The sequence below is a fragment of the Papaver somniferum genome, chromosome 7 (assembly GCF_003573695.1).
Source record: "Papaver somniferum cultivar HN1 chromosome 7, ASM357369v1, whole genome shotgun sequence".
Lineage (NCBI taxonomy): Eukaryota > Viridiplantae > Streptophyta > Magnoliopsida > Ranunculales > Papaveraceae > Papaver > Papaver somniferum.
The window spans coordinates 75,847,410-75,866,714 of record NC_039364.1 but is presented as its reverse complement, the minus strand read 5'-3'; the positions used below and the strand labels follow the sequence as shown (position 1 = coordinate 75,866,714).

The 19,305-nt window shown below is 39.3% G+C and overlaps 1 protein-coding gene across 1 annotated transcript; it reads right to left on the bottom strand.

Annotated features, from left to right (window-relative positions):
* Nucleotides 1-3,326: 3,326 nt before the first annotated feature.
* Nucleotides 3,327-3,842, bottom strand: LOC113294782. The gene has a single exon (XM_026543162.1). It carries the CDS (start codon nt 3,840-3,842, stop codon nt 3,327-3,329), a length of 516 nt encoding a protein of 171 aa, XP_026398947.1.
* Nucleotides 3,843-19,305: the final 15,463 nt, after the last annotated feature.

Below are 19,305 nucleotides of genomic sequence, written 5' to 3'. Positions count from 1 at the left end.
TCATAATGAGGAGGAGGAGGCGGAAGGTCCTCAACAACAGCTTCTTCAACCCCAGGATCCTCAGCATCCTCAGGAATCAGAGCTACATCCGTACCAGCAGGTATCTCACTGTCCTCAGGAGGCGGAGATGGCGTAGGATCAGGATGATCCATCTGCGGAGGCGGATCAGTTGACGAAGAGGTCCTCGGACCCTTGCGCTTATGCTTCTTTGGAAGTCTCATATGTCCTAACATCAAAAGGGAAAAAAGTTCATCATCAATGGCGGATGGAAAATCACAGTCGACTAAAAAGCAAATTTGGGGGAAAAACCAGCGTACTTTGGGCATAGGTTTTACTAAACCAAGCAAGGGAAGCAAATTTAAACCCGTCATAGGGTAAAATCGAAGATCATTCATCACATAATCAAAGATGCAGACGAAGAACGATCATGGCAGAATTATCATCAAACGTGAAATAGGATGAAACCCAAGTTCTCATACAACATGAACAAAGGTAAATTAACTACATTTCTTACATGCAAGCACCACAGCAACACCAAACAATTAAAAGAGGAGAAACAGAATCATGCATGGAGAAATATGAAGGCAACAATGGAAAAAAAATATCACTTACTTGTATAACCATAGGTTGAATCCGAGTCTTGAGAAATCAAAGAGAAGATGGGGCAGTTAGCAGCAGGAGAAAAATCTCAGTAAAAGAGATGGAGAGCGACAGTTCGACGAAAAAGAAAGGAATTAATGAGAATTCCTTCTCTTTGTTTCCTTCTTATAGGCGGCTGAAGAATCCAAAAATTTGGATGTCCCGAAATTCAAGGGGAAGTTATTGCATGAAGGGACCACCCAATCGGTACGTGCAAAATGATGGCGTAATGGAAGTTTTCTTCCAATCCTACTAAACGGTAGAATATGAAAGAAAGGGGGCAAACTGTGAAGACCAATATTCAGCAGGGCACGTGTCACGATCTTAGTGTCGGTATTCAGAAGTTAACTGTGTAGCCCTTGCTATACAGAGAAGCCTGAGTTACAAACTATACCTTCTTAGATCTACTTTATCTCGTCCGAAGGAAGGATGCATTGACGGTTGAGATCAGAAGAGTAAAAGCCTAGTCTACAAGGAGGCAGCTGGTGAAGGGACAAAGGTAGATGGGATATCTAATCAGCATTAAATGCCCAAATCCCTTATCTACACGCATAACCAAAGCACGTGGAGAGAGACTATGTGGCAGAACCCGATTGGTAGAAGCTGGCGGTGAACGAAGGTACAACCTATACTAAGGTTGGGGAGTTCCCGAAGAAACGTGGGTCAGCTGAGGTGGCAAGGTTCGACTGGATAAGGAGAGCGGTGAACGAAGGTACAATGTGTATGAAAGGTATATCAACAGACGATGGACCCAAAGGCAGCAAAGATATACCTGGAGAAGAAGGGGCTATAAATACCAAGCCTCACCAAAAAAACAAGGGCATTCAATATCTAGGAGAGAAAATATAGTCTTAAGCTTATACCTCTTTAATGTTTAGAACTTCAGTATTTACTTCAAATTGAGTTCTCTCTATTACTTTGGAAGCATTTAAGATCTTTGTAACCACCATACTTAATACAAAATAATCACTCATTACCTCGTGGACGTAGACAAATGTCGAACTACGTAATCTCTTGTGTCTCATGATAACTTAGAAGCTTTTACATTATATTTGAGTTCTTTGTTATTATTGTGATCTTTAATATCTTTTACTACTTAGCATTATCAGTTCAACAGAAGTATTAATACTACTTAGCATCTGATTCTATGAGCTGTATACATTACGTAGACTACGGGAAAACGAGTAGTCACAACATGTTAGACATATTTTGGTAAAACTGTTATTTTACTTATATTATTGCATGCATATTTTGTTTTAGACGTATTGTGTCTTTTTGGTCGCAGAATCAAGTCATCACAAGGTGCTAAGGTATGTTTAACCTTTGGTGGAACATTCATCGTCCTACCTAAGTATCCTTTGGCCAGAAGGTACCGTGGTGGCGAGGGCTCCTACGTGGGAAATAGTTTTCATGTAACCCTATGCGTTCAACGCGAAGACTTCTTTAGTTCGACAAGGTATCTCTATAGGGGATATCTTATTTTTTTCTTATGCCTCATGAAAGGAGCCTTCGCCCCGAGGATCCGAGATTGACATATGTGCAGTTATGATTTGCCTTGCCTCATCGTCAATCCTGACGGAGGGTGTCTATTCTAACCCAATTTTATCAATCAAAACTAATTTCTCTTTAGAAAAAAGTTTCTTTCATTGATTAGTAAGATTTATAATACCTTTGATCAGGGATAGAACATGGTAGGCTACTGCCCGTTCCTTTCTTCTCCCGAGTAATCACCATTCTCTTACGGGTAGTACTTTTTTAGGTACATTGAATTCTAGGGAAGTTGTAATACTTCACCTTTGGGGGTGCTTAGGTAATAAGACTCTTTTCCGGCAATGTCGTGTATGATGTAGGGCCCATCCCATGTTGGAGATAGCTTTCCCCACTCCTTATTTCTTTGGTATGGTGGTATCTGACGTAGTACGTATTCCTCGACCACAAATTTTTTAGGGATGGCCCGCTTGTTGTATTCCCGAGCCAACCTTCATTGATAGTTTACCATCTTTTGCAAAGATACTTCTCTTCTTTCTTCAAGGTCATCCAGCTTTTCTAACATCAGGTCTGTTGTTAGGTTCTTTTCCCATGCCTCCGTTATCGTCGTTAGGAGTATTATTTCTGTTGGGATGACTTCTTCGGCTCCGTAGGTCAATAGGAATGGAGTTTCCCCCGTAGCTGACCTTCTTGTAATCCGATAGGCCCATAGGACGTTGTGTAGTTGTTCACACCATCTCTTCTTGTATGCGCCTAGCTTCTTCTTTAAGTTCATCGTTATGGTTTTTTTGGTTTCCTCCGCTTGTCCGTTGCTCTTAGGGTATATACGAGAGGACTTGTTCTTCTGAATATTGAAAGTATCAAACAACATGTGGATGTTTTTTCCTTGCAATTTTTTGCCATTGTCAGAGACTATGGCGGCTGGTATTCCGAACCTACATATGATTTGCTCAACCAAGAATTTAAAGACGTCTGTGTCCCTAATTCTTTCCAAAGGCTTTGCTTCCACCCACTTGGTGAAATAATCCATAGTCATAATAAGGTATTTTCTCTTTGAGGTTCCCTCTATCAAGGGTCCGACGATCAACTTCCCATTTGACAAATGGCCAAGGGCTGATGACTGAGTTGAGCTCCGTTGCTGGTGCTTTGATTTTCCTGGAAAAGCATTGGCATCTTTCACACCGCTTAGCCACGTTCTTTTAATCTTCGTCCATGGTTAACCAATAGTATCCTTGCATTTTGGCTTTGACCGCCAAGGATCTTCTTCCGCTGTGGTTGCCTGCATCTCCACTGTGGATATCTTGGAGTATTTTCCTCCCTTCGGTTCGTGAGAGGCACCGCATTAGTGGTACGAGAAACGACCTCCTATACAGTATTCCAGCACGAAGGTTGTACATTGCTGCTTTTGATTCGAGCTCTCGTTCTTCCTTAACGTCGGCTGGTAAGGTACCTTTGTCCAGATACTGGTGGATCGGAATCCTCCAATCATCTTTTGCTTCATCTTCGTTGCCTCCGTCAAACATGGATTGGTCCTTGTCAGACTCCTCATCTTCGTCATCTGATTCTTTCATTTCTTCGTTTGCTTCTTTATCTGCCTCTCTCATGGACCGAGTTTGGACAGCAAAGGTCTCCTCAGCGTCTGAGATGGGTCCTTCTATCGAAGGTTCGTAGATTCTTCCAATTTGCACGGCGGTGGTATATCTGTCTTTTAGCATAGAGGATATGAATGCTAAGGCGTTTGCGTGTCTGTTGTCTTTTCGACATACATGCCCGAATACTACGTTGTTGATATAGGACGCATGCTCCTGAGCTAGCTTTAAGTACGAAGATATCACTGGATCCAAAGTTTGGTATTTGAGTTCGATTTGTCTAATGACCAACTGTGAGTCACTAGTCAATCGAAAATCTGATAAGCCTAGCTCCCGTGCCAAGCGTAAACCATGTATGACCGCCTCATATTCTGTGATGTTATTGGTGTATTGTTCGAATTCTAACCTGAATGCGTAGATGAGTCGGTCTCCGGTGGGGGTTGCTATTACAATCCCTATTTCCGGCCCTCTCCGTTGGAGGAGTCATCTACGAATATCTCCAATCTTCGTGAATTCTGAGGTTCCAGCTGATCTTCTGGTTCTTGCTTGTCTTCCCCCATTCCTTGGATGTCGTCTATCTCCGCTTTGTCGCTGAGAAGTAGGTCTGCCAGAATGTCTGCTAATATTTGTGATTTCTCATCCTTTCAAGTTTCAAAGATTATGTGAAACTGTTTGATCATGGCATTCCATTTTTCCACCCTTCCAATTTTCTTCGTGCTATCGAGGATTTGACCTATCTGAGCCTTCGTGAAGACTCAGATGGTATGTGCATCAAACTATATCCTTAGTTTTTGTGCTCCCACTACTAAGGCATATATAAGTTGCTCCACCTTGGTGTAGTTATGCTCCGCTGGGCTGAGTGTTTTGTTGATGTAGTAAACTGGTTTTTCTCCTTGTCCTTGGTCTCGTATCAATATTGCGCTTACAGCGTAGCTTGTTGCTGCTAAGTATAGAGTGAGTATCTCACCTGGCTCCGGTTTCTGTAAGATGGGTACTTATGTCAAGTACTCTTTGATTTTTTAGAAAGCTTGTTCGCATTCCGTGGTCCACATGAACCTGCTTCCTTTCCTTAGTGTGTCGAAAAATGCCTTGCATTTTTCCGATGACCTTGCTTTGAATCTTCCCATGGAGGCTAAAATTCCATTTAGCTTTTGTACTTCCATTAATGTTTTTGGAGATGGCATCTCCATTATTGCTACGACCCTTTCGGGGTCCACTTCTATTCCTCGCTTAGTTACCAAGTACCCTAGGAATTTTCCTGAGGTTACTCCAAACGTGCATTTCTCCGGGTTTACTTTCATGTGAAAGTTTCTCATGGCTTCAAATATCTCCCTTAGGTCTGACAGGTGGTTTTTCACCTCTTTTCTCTTGACTAGCATGTCGTCCACGTAGACCTCTAGTATCTTGCCTATCCATGCTTAAAGATTTTGTTTACCAATTGCTGGTATGTTTCCCCCGCGTTCTTTAGTCCAAAAGGCATCCTTGTATAGCAATACAAGCCTCGTGGGGTAAAGAACGCAGTATGCTCCTGATCTTCTTCTGCAAGGGAGATTTGGTTGTAAACAGAGTATCCATCCATGAAGGATAATCTCTGATGACCTTCGGTTGCATTGACCAGCTGGTCAATATTTGGCAGCGGGTAGCTGTCCTTGGGCCACGCCTTGTTGAGATTGCTAAAGTCAATTCAGATGCGTACACCTACATTCTTCTTAGGTACAATGACCATGTTGGATATCCACGTGGGATACTTGACTTCTCGTATGAATCCTGCTGCTAGGAGCTTTTGCAACTCCTTATCTACTGCCTCTTGGTAGATATCTGCCACCTTGCGGATACGTTGTTTGAATGGTGGCATTTATGGTTTGAGCCAAGGTGGTGGGGGACCAAATTTGAGTCAATTCCTGGCATGTCTTACATTGACCACGCAAATACATCTGCGTAATACCGTAGTAGCCTTTGTAATTACATCTCCCCATCCTCTTCTAGTAAAGTTCCAATGTTGATCATATTTGGTTCCGCCTCCGTTCCGATGTTGATTTTATTTGTTGGTTCCACCGGTGAGAAGGTTTGTTTCTGAGGTCGTGGAGGAGTGCTTTTCTGTAATTGTCATTTGGTGGAGACATCCGCTACTGGTGTTGCGGATGTGCTTGCTTCTCGAACTGAGGAGGCTTCGGGCACTTTGAAGCCTCCATCCTTTAGTTCGTTGGCATTTGCCCTTCGTCTTTTTCTTTCGTGTTGTGGTGCGGCAACTCTTTCTTCGTTGAGTCTGATCTCTGCTAGATTGCATAGCCTTGCATCTTGTTGATCACCTTTGATTTCCATTTCACCCATGGGTGTAGGGACTCGAAGGTACTGATGATAGGTTGAAGTTGTTCCTCTTAACCGATGGACCCATGGTCGTCCCATGATGACTTTGTAGGGTGAAGGTGCTTCCACAACACATAACCTTGTATTGGTTACTAAGGGTCATGCGCGTACTGCAAGACGATTTCTCCTTTTGGTATAGAGACTGCTCCATTGAAACCGTATATTGTGCAAGTGGACGAATCCATTTGTTCATCTGTCAAACCCAAACGTAAGTAGGGTTCGTAGAACAATACATTTAACGAGTTGCCCCCATCAATGAGGACCTTCGTAACATTCCACCCATGTATTGGTAGGGTGATCACAAGTGGATCGTTGTGCATCTCGACTTCCTGGTTGACGCCCCTTGTTGAGAATGTTAATGGTGTAGCCATCCATTCTTCCCAGGTGCTAGTGGGTGGTCCACTTAGCTTGAATACTTCGTGGGCTTCTAGTTTTCTTCTGTTCCGAGCCAACTCGATTATGTCTTCGAGTAGCTCCTCCTGGCCTCCGCTGGAGAAGGTAATCATGTTTATGTATTTTCCGTGGTAGTTCTACCCTTTTCTTGGGGCTACCTTAGTCTATGCTGGTTGGATTTGCACATACTTCATGAACTTTCCTTCGTCTATGAATCTCTGAATCGTGTTCCGTATGTGATAGCATGTGTCAGTTGTATGCCCGTAGTACTGGTGGTACTCACAGTACGCCTTAGCCTCCTTTGTTTTATCCGGTTGCTTTCCTCTAGTGTTAGGGTAAGGAAAGCCCGGCTTTGCTCCTTCCTTGCTTAAGATGTGAGAGAATGTTGTGTTTCGCTTTGTGTAGATTTTATCTACAAATTATTCTCTTCTTTTTCCACTGCCTTTGACATCTCCATATTTGGATCTTTTATCTCGAGAGCTGGTTCTTCCCCCGACTTCATTTTTCCTCTTAGGTATCTCCAGAATTGATTCCAGAGAATTTGTTCGTTGCGGAGCTGTTGTTGTCTTTGCTTGCGCCCTGGGGTTGTCCTTCTGGATTTCTTCAAGTCTGATGTAGAGATCTTGGACAACCCTAAGCTTTCCTTCGGAATCCAGGGCTCGGTTGTGAAGATCTACGAAGATAGCCGAGGTTCTATCAAGTCCGTACTTATAGCAGTTAATGCTAATTTCTGGATTGACTTTCCCGATTGCTTGACATGTCTTATGCCACCTGTCTGTGTATTGCATCAATGTTTCCCGGGGTCCGATAGCTAAAGCAAATAGCCTATCTAACCCTGCCTTTGTTGACTTGTTGTACATGTATGTCTCCAAGAACTCCTTAGAAAATTGCTCAAAAGAGTCAATTGAGTTTGTTGGTAAATTGTCATACCATGCCAATGCTGATCCCATCACTCTTGCAGGAAAGTACCTACAAAGTAATACCTTATCTCTTTCCCAATGGGCAAGGACACGAGTGTACTATCTTAGGTGGGTTGCGGGATCAGAGGTACCGTTGTATGCCTGAAACGTAGGTACTGACCATTTCGCAGGGATGGGTTCCCTCAACGGAGATGTTTTTGCTTCTTGGAGTACTTCTTCCAGCCTTGCGCCTGCGTGGCCGGTTTTTAGTTCTTGTATTTCTTTCTGCATCTTCTCCATTTGTTCCATGACCATGTTCACATTGTGAACATCTCTGGAAAATGCCTCATCATAGTAGGACTGAGAGGGCTTGTAGGTTGAATCTGTTTCATCTGGATCGTGGCGTGTCTTTCTATCTCCCATAGTGGGTTAGCCTTTAGTGAGTTAGGATCCACCCTTCGTCTTCCTGATATATCTCCGTTCTCACGCCTCTTTAACGAAGGGTGAGTTTGGGAACCTCCGATCTGTACATCGATCATATTATTTAGGTTCTGGTTCTCCTGGGACATCACGTGCATTGCATCCTCATGCTCCTTGTTACGGAGTAGCAAATCTTCTACTTGTGTTGCCATTTGATCTTCATTGTAGATTCCACCACCCTGAGGAGTGCTGTCGGTCGGATCCTCAGAGTCATCCACTCCTTCTCCTATGACCGGAGCGTCTGGATCTAGCTGGATCGGGGTTAGGTTTCCCAATCCTCGTCCCATAGGAACTAAGGTTCTGGGTAAACCTGTGTTGGCCGCAAGTGGCTTTGTAACATTGGGATGTTCCAGTAACGGCATGTCGTAAAGTGGTTGTGCTCCCGATGTTTGTCCCATCCCTTCAGCAGGAATAGGTGTCTTGTTAGCAACTGTACTTCTTGCTATTTCACTTTGCCCGTCCTCTGCTTCGGTTCTTTGATTCGCTTGGGATGGATTTTGAGATATTCCTCTCGTAACTGTTGGTCGTGAGCTTGTTGGTACATCATTTGGTTTCTGCATTCCTTCGGTCTCTGGTTATCCTGATGATACAGAAAAAGTGGAAGAATCTGTTACTTGGATGCCTTTGTTAAAAACAACAATTAATGTTCTGACACAGAAGACGACTAAGCAGCTTTTTCAGAAAAATGACTGAAATGACGCCTTGAAAGACAAGTATTAAATTTCTTATGACACCCTTGGAAAAAACAACCTTAAATGTTGAAAACGAATTAAAAAGGGTGTCAGATCTCCAAAGAAAATAGGTTATTAAATGCTTTGGAATATTTTTTTTCCTTAAATTCTCACTGAGATCCCTCTGCAGTCAGAGGTACTCAGATCTAAAGGATACTTCGTCGGAAAAGGTTGTTTTTAGTACAAAACAAAAGATTTGATGTTTTGTGAGTGCGTTTTTGCAAAAAACTTTGTAGATCTATGAGGTTGTAAGTCTTTAGAGGCTATGAACTCAAAGAACATACGTAAATAACGAACGAATAAATCACTAGAAAGTGAGATTCGTCGTTGTAGAATTCATATATCTCTGTTAAAGAAGATGTGTAAGTTAAAAATAAAGGAACATAAAAACTCAAGCCGGTGAGCAAAACCTTTTAGCGCCAAACTGTGACTACTAATTTTCCCATAGTCTACGTAATGTATACAGTTCGGAGAATCAAATACTAAGTAGTATTGATGCCTCTGTTGAACTGATAATGCTTGGTTATAAAAGATATTCAAGATCATAATAACAACGAAGAACACAAATATAACGTAAATGGTGCTAATTTATCATGAGACACAAGAGATTACGTGGTTCGACTTTTGTCTACATCCACGGGATAATGAGTGATTGTTTTTATTAGGTTGTGGTGGTTACAAAGATCCTAAATGCTTCCCAAAGTAATAGATATAACTCAAGTTGAAGTAAATACTTAAGTTCTAAACATTAAAGAGGTTTAACCTTAAGACTAGATCTTCTCTCCTAGAAATTTAATGCCCTTGGTTTGGTGAAACTTGGTATTTATAACCCCTTCTGCTCCAGGTATATCTTTGTTGTCTTTGGGTCCATCGTTCCCTGATATACCTTTCGTACAAATGGTACCTTCGTTCACCGCATGCTTTCTCCAGTCGGACTCTGCCACCTCAGCTGACCCACGTTCATTCGGGAACTTCTCAGCCTCAGTACAGATTGTACCTTCGTTCACCGCTAACCTTTGCCAGTCGAACCTGCCACATCATCTCTCTCCACGTGCTTTGATTATGCGTGTAGATAATAGATTTGTGCATTTAATGCTGATTAGATATGTCATCTACCTCTGTCCTTTCGCCAGCTGCCTCCCTCTAGACTAGGCTTTACTTTTCTATCTTGGCCGTCGAGGTATCCCTTCTTGGGATAAGATAAAGTAGATCTGCCAAGGTATCTTCTGCTACTCAGGTTTCTCTGTATAGCGAGGGCTACACGGTTATCTTGTATGCAACCACTGAAACTGTGACATGTGCTCCACAGAATATTGGTATTTACAAGTCTATTATATGTCTCAATGCAAATAGTGATGAGAGATAGAATGAATCTTTATCTATTCCGCAGTATTGGTCTTCCCTGATCCACAATTTTGTGTAAATACTGTACGGCTCCATAATTTATATGTGAGCATTTCCGATTAAATTAATCATGGGTTCTCTTGTGGTTCATTTAATTGAGAATTTTGGATACAAATTCATGTTTCATGTGATTTGTTAATGTCCAAAAAAATCCTTCTTTTCTTGTGAAAGTAAGGTCTCTCTTGTTGTTCTTTCGGGAATGACATTTTATGGGGGAGAGTTCTTAATTGAACTTGTGTTTAATTGCCAAATCTTTGTGGGGAGTGAGGCTGTGGAATATTGTAGGAGTTATCTTGTATCTTCATAAACTACTTGATGAATGCATTTAGCTTCGGCTATATGATGGCATCTAAACAAGTTGATATGTTGTTCTCTTTTGGTCATGAAGTATCTCTATGGAAATTTCATTAGGATCCCACTAATTTTCGTACCTTTGCCAATTTTCATTGACAAAAAGGGGGAGAATTAATGTGTAGTTCACACTACAAATACATATGGTTTACGGATCATTATGTAAGGGGGAGTAGTTTTCATGTGAGATGAAGTATTGACTAAGGGGAGTGATACATATCACCATAGTATTGTTGTCAAAGTTGCGATACAATTGAACTTTGATGATGTGTAATAATACTATGACACTGTATAACAATGATTGAGAGCAACTGTTTTCTCATTGTTATAGCTACAGATCTTCAACAACTATGATGCTGAGTTGAACGCGTTCAGAATCATTGGAGTACTTGGAAGTGATGAAGATTTCGAGTAATGTTGAAGAACCAAGGAAATCAAGCATTTGGATTGAGCGCTACAAAGTTTATTTATTTTGTATTCCATATGTATTGATAGTTTTGTCACTAAAATTGAGAAAGGGGGAGATTGTTAGAGTACTTCTCGGTCGAACTCGCAAGCGTTGCTATCTCAAGCTTGTTGTCAAGTTTAGTTGCCAAAACTGTAAGTCTTGATTTCTAGTCTACTTATAGCTAAGTCTCGGGTTAGGATAGACAGTGTAGTTGAGCATTAGACTTCACGACATTCATCGATTGAAGACGAAGAACCACTAAGGGGAGCTTGTGAAACTTCATCAACAAAAGGTATGTGGAGACTTGAACTCATCTATCACTCAAAAGTCTATCTTCTCTATCTCCTATTTGATACAAAAGTCGTATAGCTATATAGACTTCGATTATACACATTTAATATTTCGAGCTGAGTTTAACTCACTTACATATTTCTCGAAATATGTGTTGGTAAGCTTTCGCTTTAACCAAGTACATCTTATAGTTTTAACGAAAGTCAAAATATGATCATATGAAAATCGCCTGGTAACATCTTACATGATTTGTGTGATACAATCATTTTATGTAGACTCGGAATGTTTCGTATTGATTACTTCAATAACTTGAAAATCGCTTTGATGCTAATAGTTAGCGAAAACAACTATTGTCATCCTCTAAGAAAGTTTTAATGATTGAAATAGAGTTTAGAACAAATGGATTTAAGCATAGTATGCGTACTTGCATATATGTAATCCATGTCCGGGGGCTATGGTATGCATACTCGTATGCATACTTGTTGGTTTTGAAAAAGTCTGGGAACCTGGTATGCAAACCGGTACGTGTGCTGGCATAAGGTTCATTTCCGGGAATTTCTAGGGCTGCAATACTCCGGTACGGCCCAGTTCTCTTATGGAACCGGTCCCTGTACTTGGTGTTGGCCAGTACCTCCTTTTGAGGACCGGTACCGGGATTTTACCCGAAAAACATTACAAAATATAATACAAGATTTCCATAAGTTCAATGTTCAACAATCCAAAATAAGTTCAGGTTGCATACATACTTAAGTTCAACATTTTCATAACTTCAAAACAAGAATCCAAAATAAGTTCAGTATGCTAAAATGTAAAAACAACATTTCCACAACCATAAGTCTGTCTACGACAAGTCGACAAGAAATGAAATGCGATAATTGCAGACGAAAATCGATGGATGCACAGCCTGCACTTGCAAGTTGCAATCCTAGGCCACAAATCTGCACTTTCCTCTCCAATAAGTCCATTGATTGGATAGCACAACCTAAACCTGTGTGTATTACAAGTTTACAACCAGTTCAGAACAAATAGCAAGCAAATACATAAGAAGTTCATAACTACAGTTAAATTTGTATAGATTGAATATTTTCAGTCCATTCATTTCCATACATTACATAGTAGCAATGAGAATTTGATATAGAAATGAATCCAAATTATGCTTCAACAAGGACAACAAGATAAAGAAAGTTACCAACCTTCCATTTCTTAGCAAGGAGCAAAGGAACAAACTTCAAGCTTTTAGGAGATTCTCAATTATGACTGCAACAGGCAAAAAAAAAAATTAACAAGAAGTAAGTACCAATACAAGAAAAGTAAGTATTATTAAATAAAACAAAAAAGAAGAATAACCTAAATAAGTACATGCCGCATCTTCACCATCATCATCAGGTACATAATCACATAGAAGATCAAGAGTAATGGGCTTTTGTAAATAGATTTGTATACAGAGCAATGCCTCAACTGTCGTTGTAGACATAGAAGCTCTCCACGGAGTAAGCACGCGCTTCCCGGTGCTAAAAGCTGATTCAGAGGCAACTGAAGACACATGCATGGCTAATATATCTCTTTCCATGTATGACAGTACCTTATACCTGTTTGCATTATCCTTCCACCAAGCCAATATGTCAAAGTCATTGATCTACTTCACGCATTTTTCCATCCATCACATCTGTCAAGTACCTATCTAACTTCGTTGTTCTTGCTTCTTCAACACAACTTGGGTTTCCCAATGCTGTCTCTTCCTTGATTGAATTCTAGATTTCAAGCCTTGAGATTGCGTGCTAACCGAACTGGCAACTACCGGAGCAGCACTAGATGACCCTTCCTCATGAGTTGAATACACTGACCTATAATCATCAAAGAGTTCCTGAAATTCTAATTTCACCTTTCTCATGATTCTTTGAACCTCCCACGAATTGTTCTCAAATAAACAGTTAAGAGTAAATTCCAGCCCCTTTAGTTTCTCCCTTGGATCCAACAGTTGAGCAAAAAACATAACAGAATTCATTTTCTTATACACACCCTAATACTTATTGTACTTGGCAAACGTAAGACGAGACATACGTGCAATAAATGGATCTGATGCTATATTTTCTCTAAATTCAATTAACTGTTCATGGATGAATACCAATTCCCATAAAAAAAATGAGTAGTGACTTGTGTAGATGCAGAAAAATTCACAGTTGCATCGAAGAATACCTTTAAACACACTACACCATTTCCATGATTTTGTCACATGCTATACATGTTACTTATTGAATTTGTAACAGTTATAACCGTACCAACTAGGACGTTATTAATAACTGTGATTGTATTTTGTAACGGTTTTATCTGTGACAATACGCAGATACAGTCACATTTGAAAAGCGTTACAATATCTAATACCCACAATTTTCCTAATTTTATGATAGCGACACGTGTCTTATTTGTCACATTTATCGTAAAGGTTTTAACTGTTATTCCCTATTAACCACAATTCAGAGCTTGACACGCGTCTTTAAGGCTCACATTTACAGCAACGCTTATAACTGTTACTGAATCTTTGCAACGATTGCTCTGGCGACACGTGTCCTTTTTTGTCATGCTTAAAGTAACATATGTTATTGTTGCATTAGTTTGTAACAGTTACTCAGAGGACACGTGTCTTCCTTTTTTTCACGTCTTATGATGACGCGTGCTGTTTTTTCTTCACAATTTGTGTCACAGTTATAACTGTGACAAATTGTTCTGTTACAATTAAATAAAAATGGGTAGCCCAGAACATTTTCATGGACTTGGACTTCCAGTTTACAGGCCTGTAATGCAATTAAAACTGAACATGGAACCCATGCCTGCAATTTCTTATTTTTCATCAGTTCATGCATTCTCAAAGAAGATTCATACATTCATTAGGAATACAAGTACAACATAATCGTTCCATTCGTTATGAAATTTAACCCAAAACTATTCAAAGTACAACAGAATCGTTCCATTAGTAATGCAGCCCTTTAATGACGCGTAATTAGTCCAGCATGTGCCTCGCCATCAAGCCTTCAGTATTTAAAAACCCAAGCTGATGAAAAAAATGTTATTCAACAATCAATGACTGACATGATGACCGATTCAATCATTCAAGAAAGTGAAAACACATTGTTCTTTAAAATTTTATTAAGAGCAGTAATTGTACGCTGTCCTAGTGTTGGTGGCAACTGAAATGACTTGGTACAGGTTTGGCCACTCGGCATTACTGGAGAATAAGAGAAATGCTAGTCACTACTAACTAGGTAGCACCTAATCTAGGCTCCGCGTAATTTTCATCTAAATGTCAATATACAACATATCAAAGTCTTTTTGTTCGGGAAGGCTTACTACTCTTATCAAACACTCCAACAATAGAAGGTTCACATCAGATTAGTATCACACCGCCCTGAAGTTATCTATTGCCTACATTCCGAAAAAACAGAAACTGACCATCTTGTACCATCTAAAGTAGTGATCAAAGTTATGATACAAAGATTCTTACTTGAGCCAAGTAGTTCACAGATTGCTCGCTGGCGGTGGATGGCATCCATATTTCCAAATGATCTACCTTATCACTGTTTAAAAGAATGCATTCCATTAGTGAGAAATCATAACCATGCCCGTGAGGAACTCATCATCCATGATATATATTTGTAAAATTCCCATCCCATTGAAATTCCAAATAAATTAGACAGTGCACATACACCATATGGCATTGCTCAGAATGATGAAGAATAAAATAAACAGGACGCTCAGAATCAACAAATAATTATATTGGTGAAATCAAAAATAAATCTACACTAGTTTTTAAACTTCTTTAGGAAGATGGTTGCGAAATAGCTAGGCCAAGAAAATTATTAACATACTCGATCTCTTCCTTGTTACTATATTATGCAGCCATACACCTGACTAATACTGTCGCTGTGAAGGTTATAATTAGGAACAAGTTCATCAGGAAATGGTGGAAGTTCATAACCATACTCAGACCTATCAAAGCCTCCTCCAGAATCACCACCTTGTAATCGAAAGTAGAATAGAAAACTGGACTAAAACATAATCTTGTAATGCAAAAGTATGAATGAATAGCAGATAAAACTTACATCGTGTCAGCCTTCTCCTCTATTATCTTGATAAATGCCTCAACCAAGTCTGCAGACGGACAATTTGTCTCAGTTATCTTGCAATGCTTTTGATTATTATTTCTTTGAGTAACTGCAGTGCCTACAAAAAGAAAGTTGGGGTAAAATTAAGTCTACAATGGTGGATCAGCGAAAACCAAATGGTGTTGTTTCTCAGTTCAAAGATAAGTAATTTAATCAATACTTGATATATTACAACTTTGACATTTTTTTTGTGCTTTCTTCAGTTTTGGAGTTTAAGAGCTGGAGTTAGTGCTTTTCAGATGTTATACTGAGAAACTTCAGGATTAAAAACAACCAATTTATGTTCCTTTATTGCATGCTACCGTTGCAACTTTTTTGGAACAGGTTCTAAAGTAGACATGGATAAATCTATTGCGCAGAAGTTAAATACATACTAACACAGACCACACTTATTGGAAATAACAATAACAATTAAACAGATAGAAATCTTAGTTAAAGTACATAGTTGTGTTATCCTGTTGAAATGCTAACCACATAAATCAGAGTTTGACAGACACTTGGTAACAAACGGTTGACTTTACTTTCTGAAACCCTTCTTTGTTAGATTATGCCTTCAACTTGTTAAAATCTACAGGTTTTAGTATAATACCAGTACGTTAGTTTAATGAAGCTAACAACAGGGCAGTTGTAAATCCTCCATATGCCAGCTCGAGCAAGGGAAGGCAAATACGTCAATGATAGACAGGGGAGTTGTTAATCCTCCCTGCCAAGCAAAATAAAAGAAAATACATCTCCTGGCCATTGATAGACAGGACACAAATAGCATACATAATTGCACAGGAGCTAGGCAAAGATATAACCATAAATGTAAGTAGACAAAAATTCTTACTTCTTCGCCAAGTATAGTTAACTGATCCATTTGGACCAGCTGCATGCCATAATGGAATACATAACTTCACAAACATTATTTTCGGTTAATATCAGGTATATCAGCTCTCTTCTTTCTCATTACCTGCTCCAAATAAATCAGTTTGGTAAGAAATTTCATTCGTAACAAATTAAACCCAACACATAGGATACAAAGGCTACTTTTTAATAGGACACAATACCAAATAAGCTCACATTATTAAATATTGTGGATCACACTGGTCCATGGCCATTGTTGTCACGAGGTGACCGCACAAAAGTGGTCCTTCAATAAGTAGTTCTCTTAGGAACATGACCTAATCCTTCCTCATTTAAGCTCTCTGACTCAGGCCAGATACCTACAATTTCAAGTATAAAACTCAAATTCTCATTCTCAACTCATAAAATTTCAAGGTAGTATACTACAACTCAATAGGCTGCAAATTAATCAGGCAAACATTATAAAATCATGACCGACTTGCGAGTTACAAACTCTATTATCATGACAGACTTGCGCGAGTTACAAACTCTTACGATTTATGATTTTTGGACTAATTCTTTGTATATATCCACAGGTTTCTTTGCAGTTTATGCAGGTATATAAATGTCACAAAAATGCATTCCTGGTCAAATTTAATCATTTTATAAGATTGCAGAGCTTACTCCACAACTTCTAAATATTTACCTCGTCAAAATGGAGAAACATGTGGACGATGAGATAGATGAACAGAAAGATCCTTCCAACCTGATATCAAAAAAACTTGCTAGAGTCAAATATCGATCATGCCACTACAAAGATCTTTATGATAACTGCAAACTGAGGTATAAAAACTTCAAAGGACGCATATACTTGCATCCGTCATTATGAGATGGAAAGGAAATTAATGTCAAGCAATGTGAGGGAACACCCACCAACTGCAATAGTAGAACTTAAAGTTTAGGTTTTATATGCAATTAGAAAAACATTTCGTAAACTCTATACAGAATAACCGCATTAAAAACATAGTATTCCCTAAGAGGGTACATAGTACCAGCCAAGACAGGAACATAGCAATGCGATTAAACATGTAGAGTTTAGAGCCCTTTTGTCCAGCCAAATCCAAGTACCTGACAAATTTGGTTGACAAGGCAACAATAAATTGGTGAACATAATCATTGTAAAAGTGAAGCATACAAAGTTAGGTTATTGAAATTTACCATCTTAAATTGACTAATAGAGTCGTGCATTCTGAAAATAGAACCATCAATATGTATATTTGTCCTTCGCCACTTATAAGTGAGAGAAGGATCGAAAACATGGAATGTCGACGATCACGTCAGGTTAGGATTTAATTTCCATGAGTTGGTTATACAACGCAGCACCGACTTTGAGGGACGCCCAAGAATGAGTAGTATGGAGTTGGTTAATCCTACTTTTAAAAGAAAAAGTAAGGGATTAGTAAATACAATTACTCTGCTAAAGATATATATATAAATCGAGTGCAAATCAAGCTTACCCCGGAGATGTTTTGAATCAACCATGTGCCTGCAAAAAATAGCACACCTTTTTCCCTCTTCCTTTATCCGGGATTGGGACCGGCATTGCAATTGCAATGGCGGAGTTAAAAAGGGTGTGATCAACAAAGACAATAACAATAAAGAAATTACATTCCGTAATTAAAATAAGAGCACAAACACTGTCTTTCAGAAAGAAAAAAATCCGCACGGAACAACTATGCCAAAATGCATTTGCTTCAGAAAAATACATGCACTGTCACACATGTAGCTAAACAAGCAAGAACTAAACCATAAGAGATTTGCTCCACAAATACAGTTAAGCATGTAACTTAAGGATCTCAGAAAGAGAAATCAGCCACATCATATTCATTTAGGTGATGGATGGTCCCATGCCATTTCTTGTGCTACTCTAGGTAAAACATTTAACCTCTTGACCCTTGGCCCAAGGGGAAAATATGTCAACACTTCGGGAGGTTCACTCGAGGATGACTTCATCCCAGCTTGAGGATCAGCAGCAGGCTTTGGTAGAAGGCGAGCTTCTTAAGTAGAGTTTTCACCTTTACTCATCTACAACAAATGAGTTAAACTTCCATCAACAAGGTATTATGAGGTTAAGCAGCTACGATATTAAAATGCTTCTAAGGACAATAGTTGTTACAACATTCTTTCACACACATGACTTACATCAGTATACTCTGAATCTTCTCCAACAGAGGCCTCCCATTTGGCTTGGTGATTGGAATCACGTGGTTTTTCCATGTACTCCATGGCATACCCGACTGCTTCATTCACGAGGTTGTCCTCCTGGATAGACCCTTTAATGTACCTTGCCCTGTATCAGTTTGTACTCATCAGAAAAAAGAATTTTATAAAAAATAAAAAACATCACATAAGAAAGGCAAAATTCATGCTAAGAACTCCTGCATTGCACTTTCAATCGTTAACTCTACTTAATTGTTACATGCTCAGAACTCTGAATAACCGAATATCAACAACATATGCAAAGATTTTTTTCTCTCCTAATGATATTAGAAACAGAGCCAAATTTTTGAATAACTGAATATCAACAATCTAATTCTCAAACCCCTAATTAAAATAGCATAACAAACCTAATTAAAAACTTTGAACGAAAATTAAGAACCCTAATTCTTAGACAACAGATCGAACGAAACAAGGATATAATCACAAATACTCAAACGTCAAGTAATAAAACACTAAACTTGAACCAAAGCGTATAGATATGTAAGAAATAACTTACATTTTTGAGAAAATCGGAGTTAGGATTCAGAGAAATTAGGTCTGTGAATAACGAAGAAATTAGGTTGGAGACGAAGATAAGGTTTTTTTAGAGAGGATTTGAGAAAGATTTGGGTTTTTAGTTTGAGGAATTGACAAAGACGAGAGGGTTTTTTTTTCTTCTTCGTTACAGGTTTTGAGAGTGACTATAGGATTTGGATCTGAGAAAGTGAAAGGAGTTAGCGATAAGAGAAAAAGAAGAAAGAGAAGAGGATAAGGAAGAGGGATAACGAAGTGAAAAGTGAAGGAAAGGTTTAACGGCTGAGATTTGTCCATCAAAAAACATGGACGATTGACATTTTGTTGATGTTCTCATACGGATTAAGGGGGAGTGTGTGAGAAGCATTGTGTTCTTTCGAGAATTACGTGTTTTTTTGACCTAAGTTTCTCGTTCGGATGAACTGCAGACGAAATATATCAGACTTA

What these genes read in the sequence shown, in the direction of transcription:
- LOC113294782 (XM_026543162.1), bottom strand. Translation starts at nt 3,842, where the DNA reads ATGCTAAAAGACAGATATACCACCGCCGTGCAAATTGGAAGAATCTAC.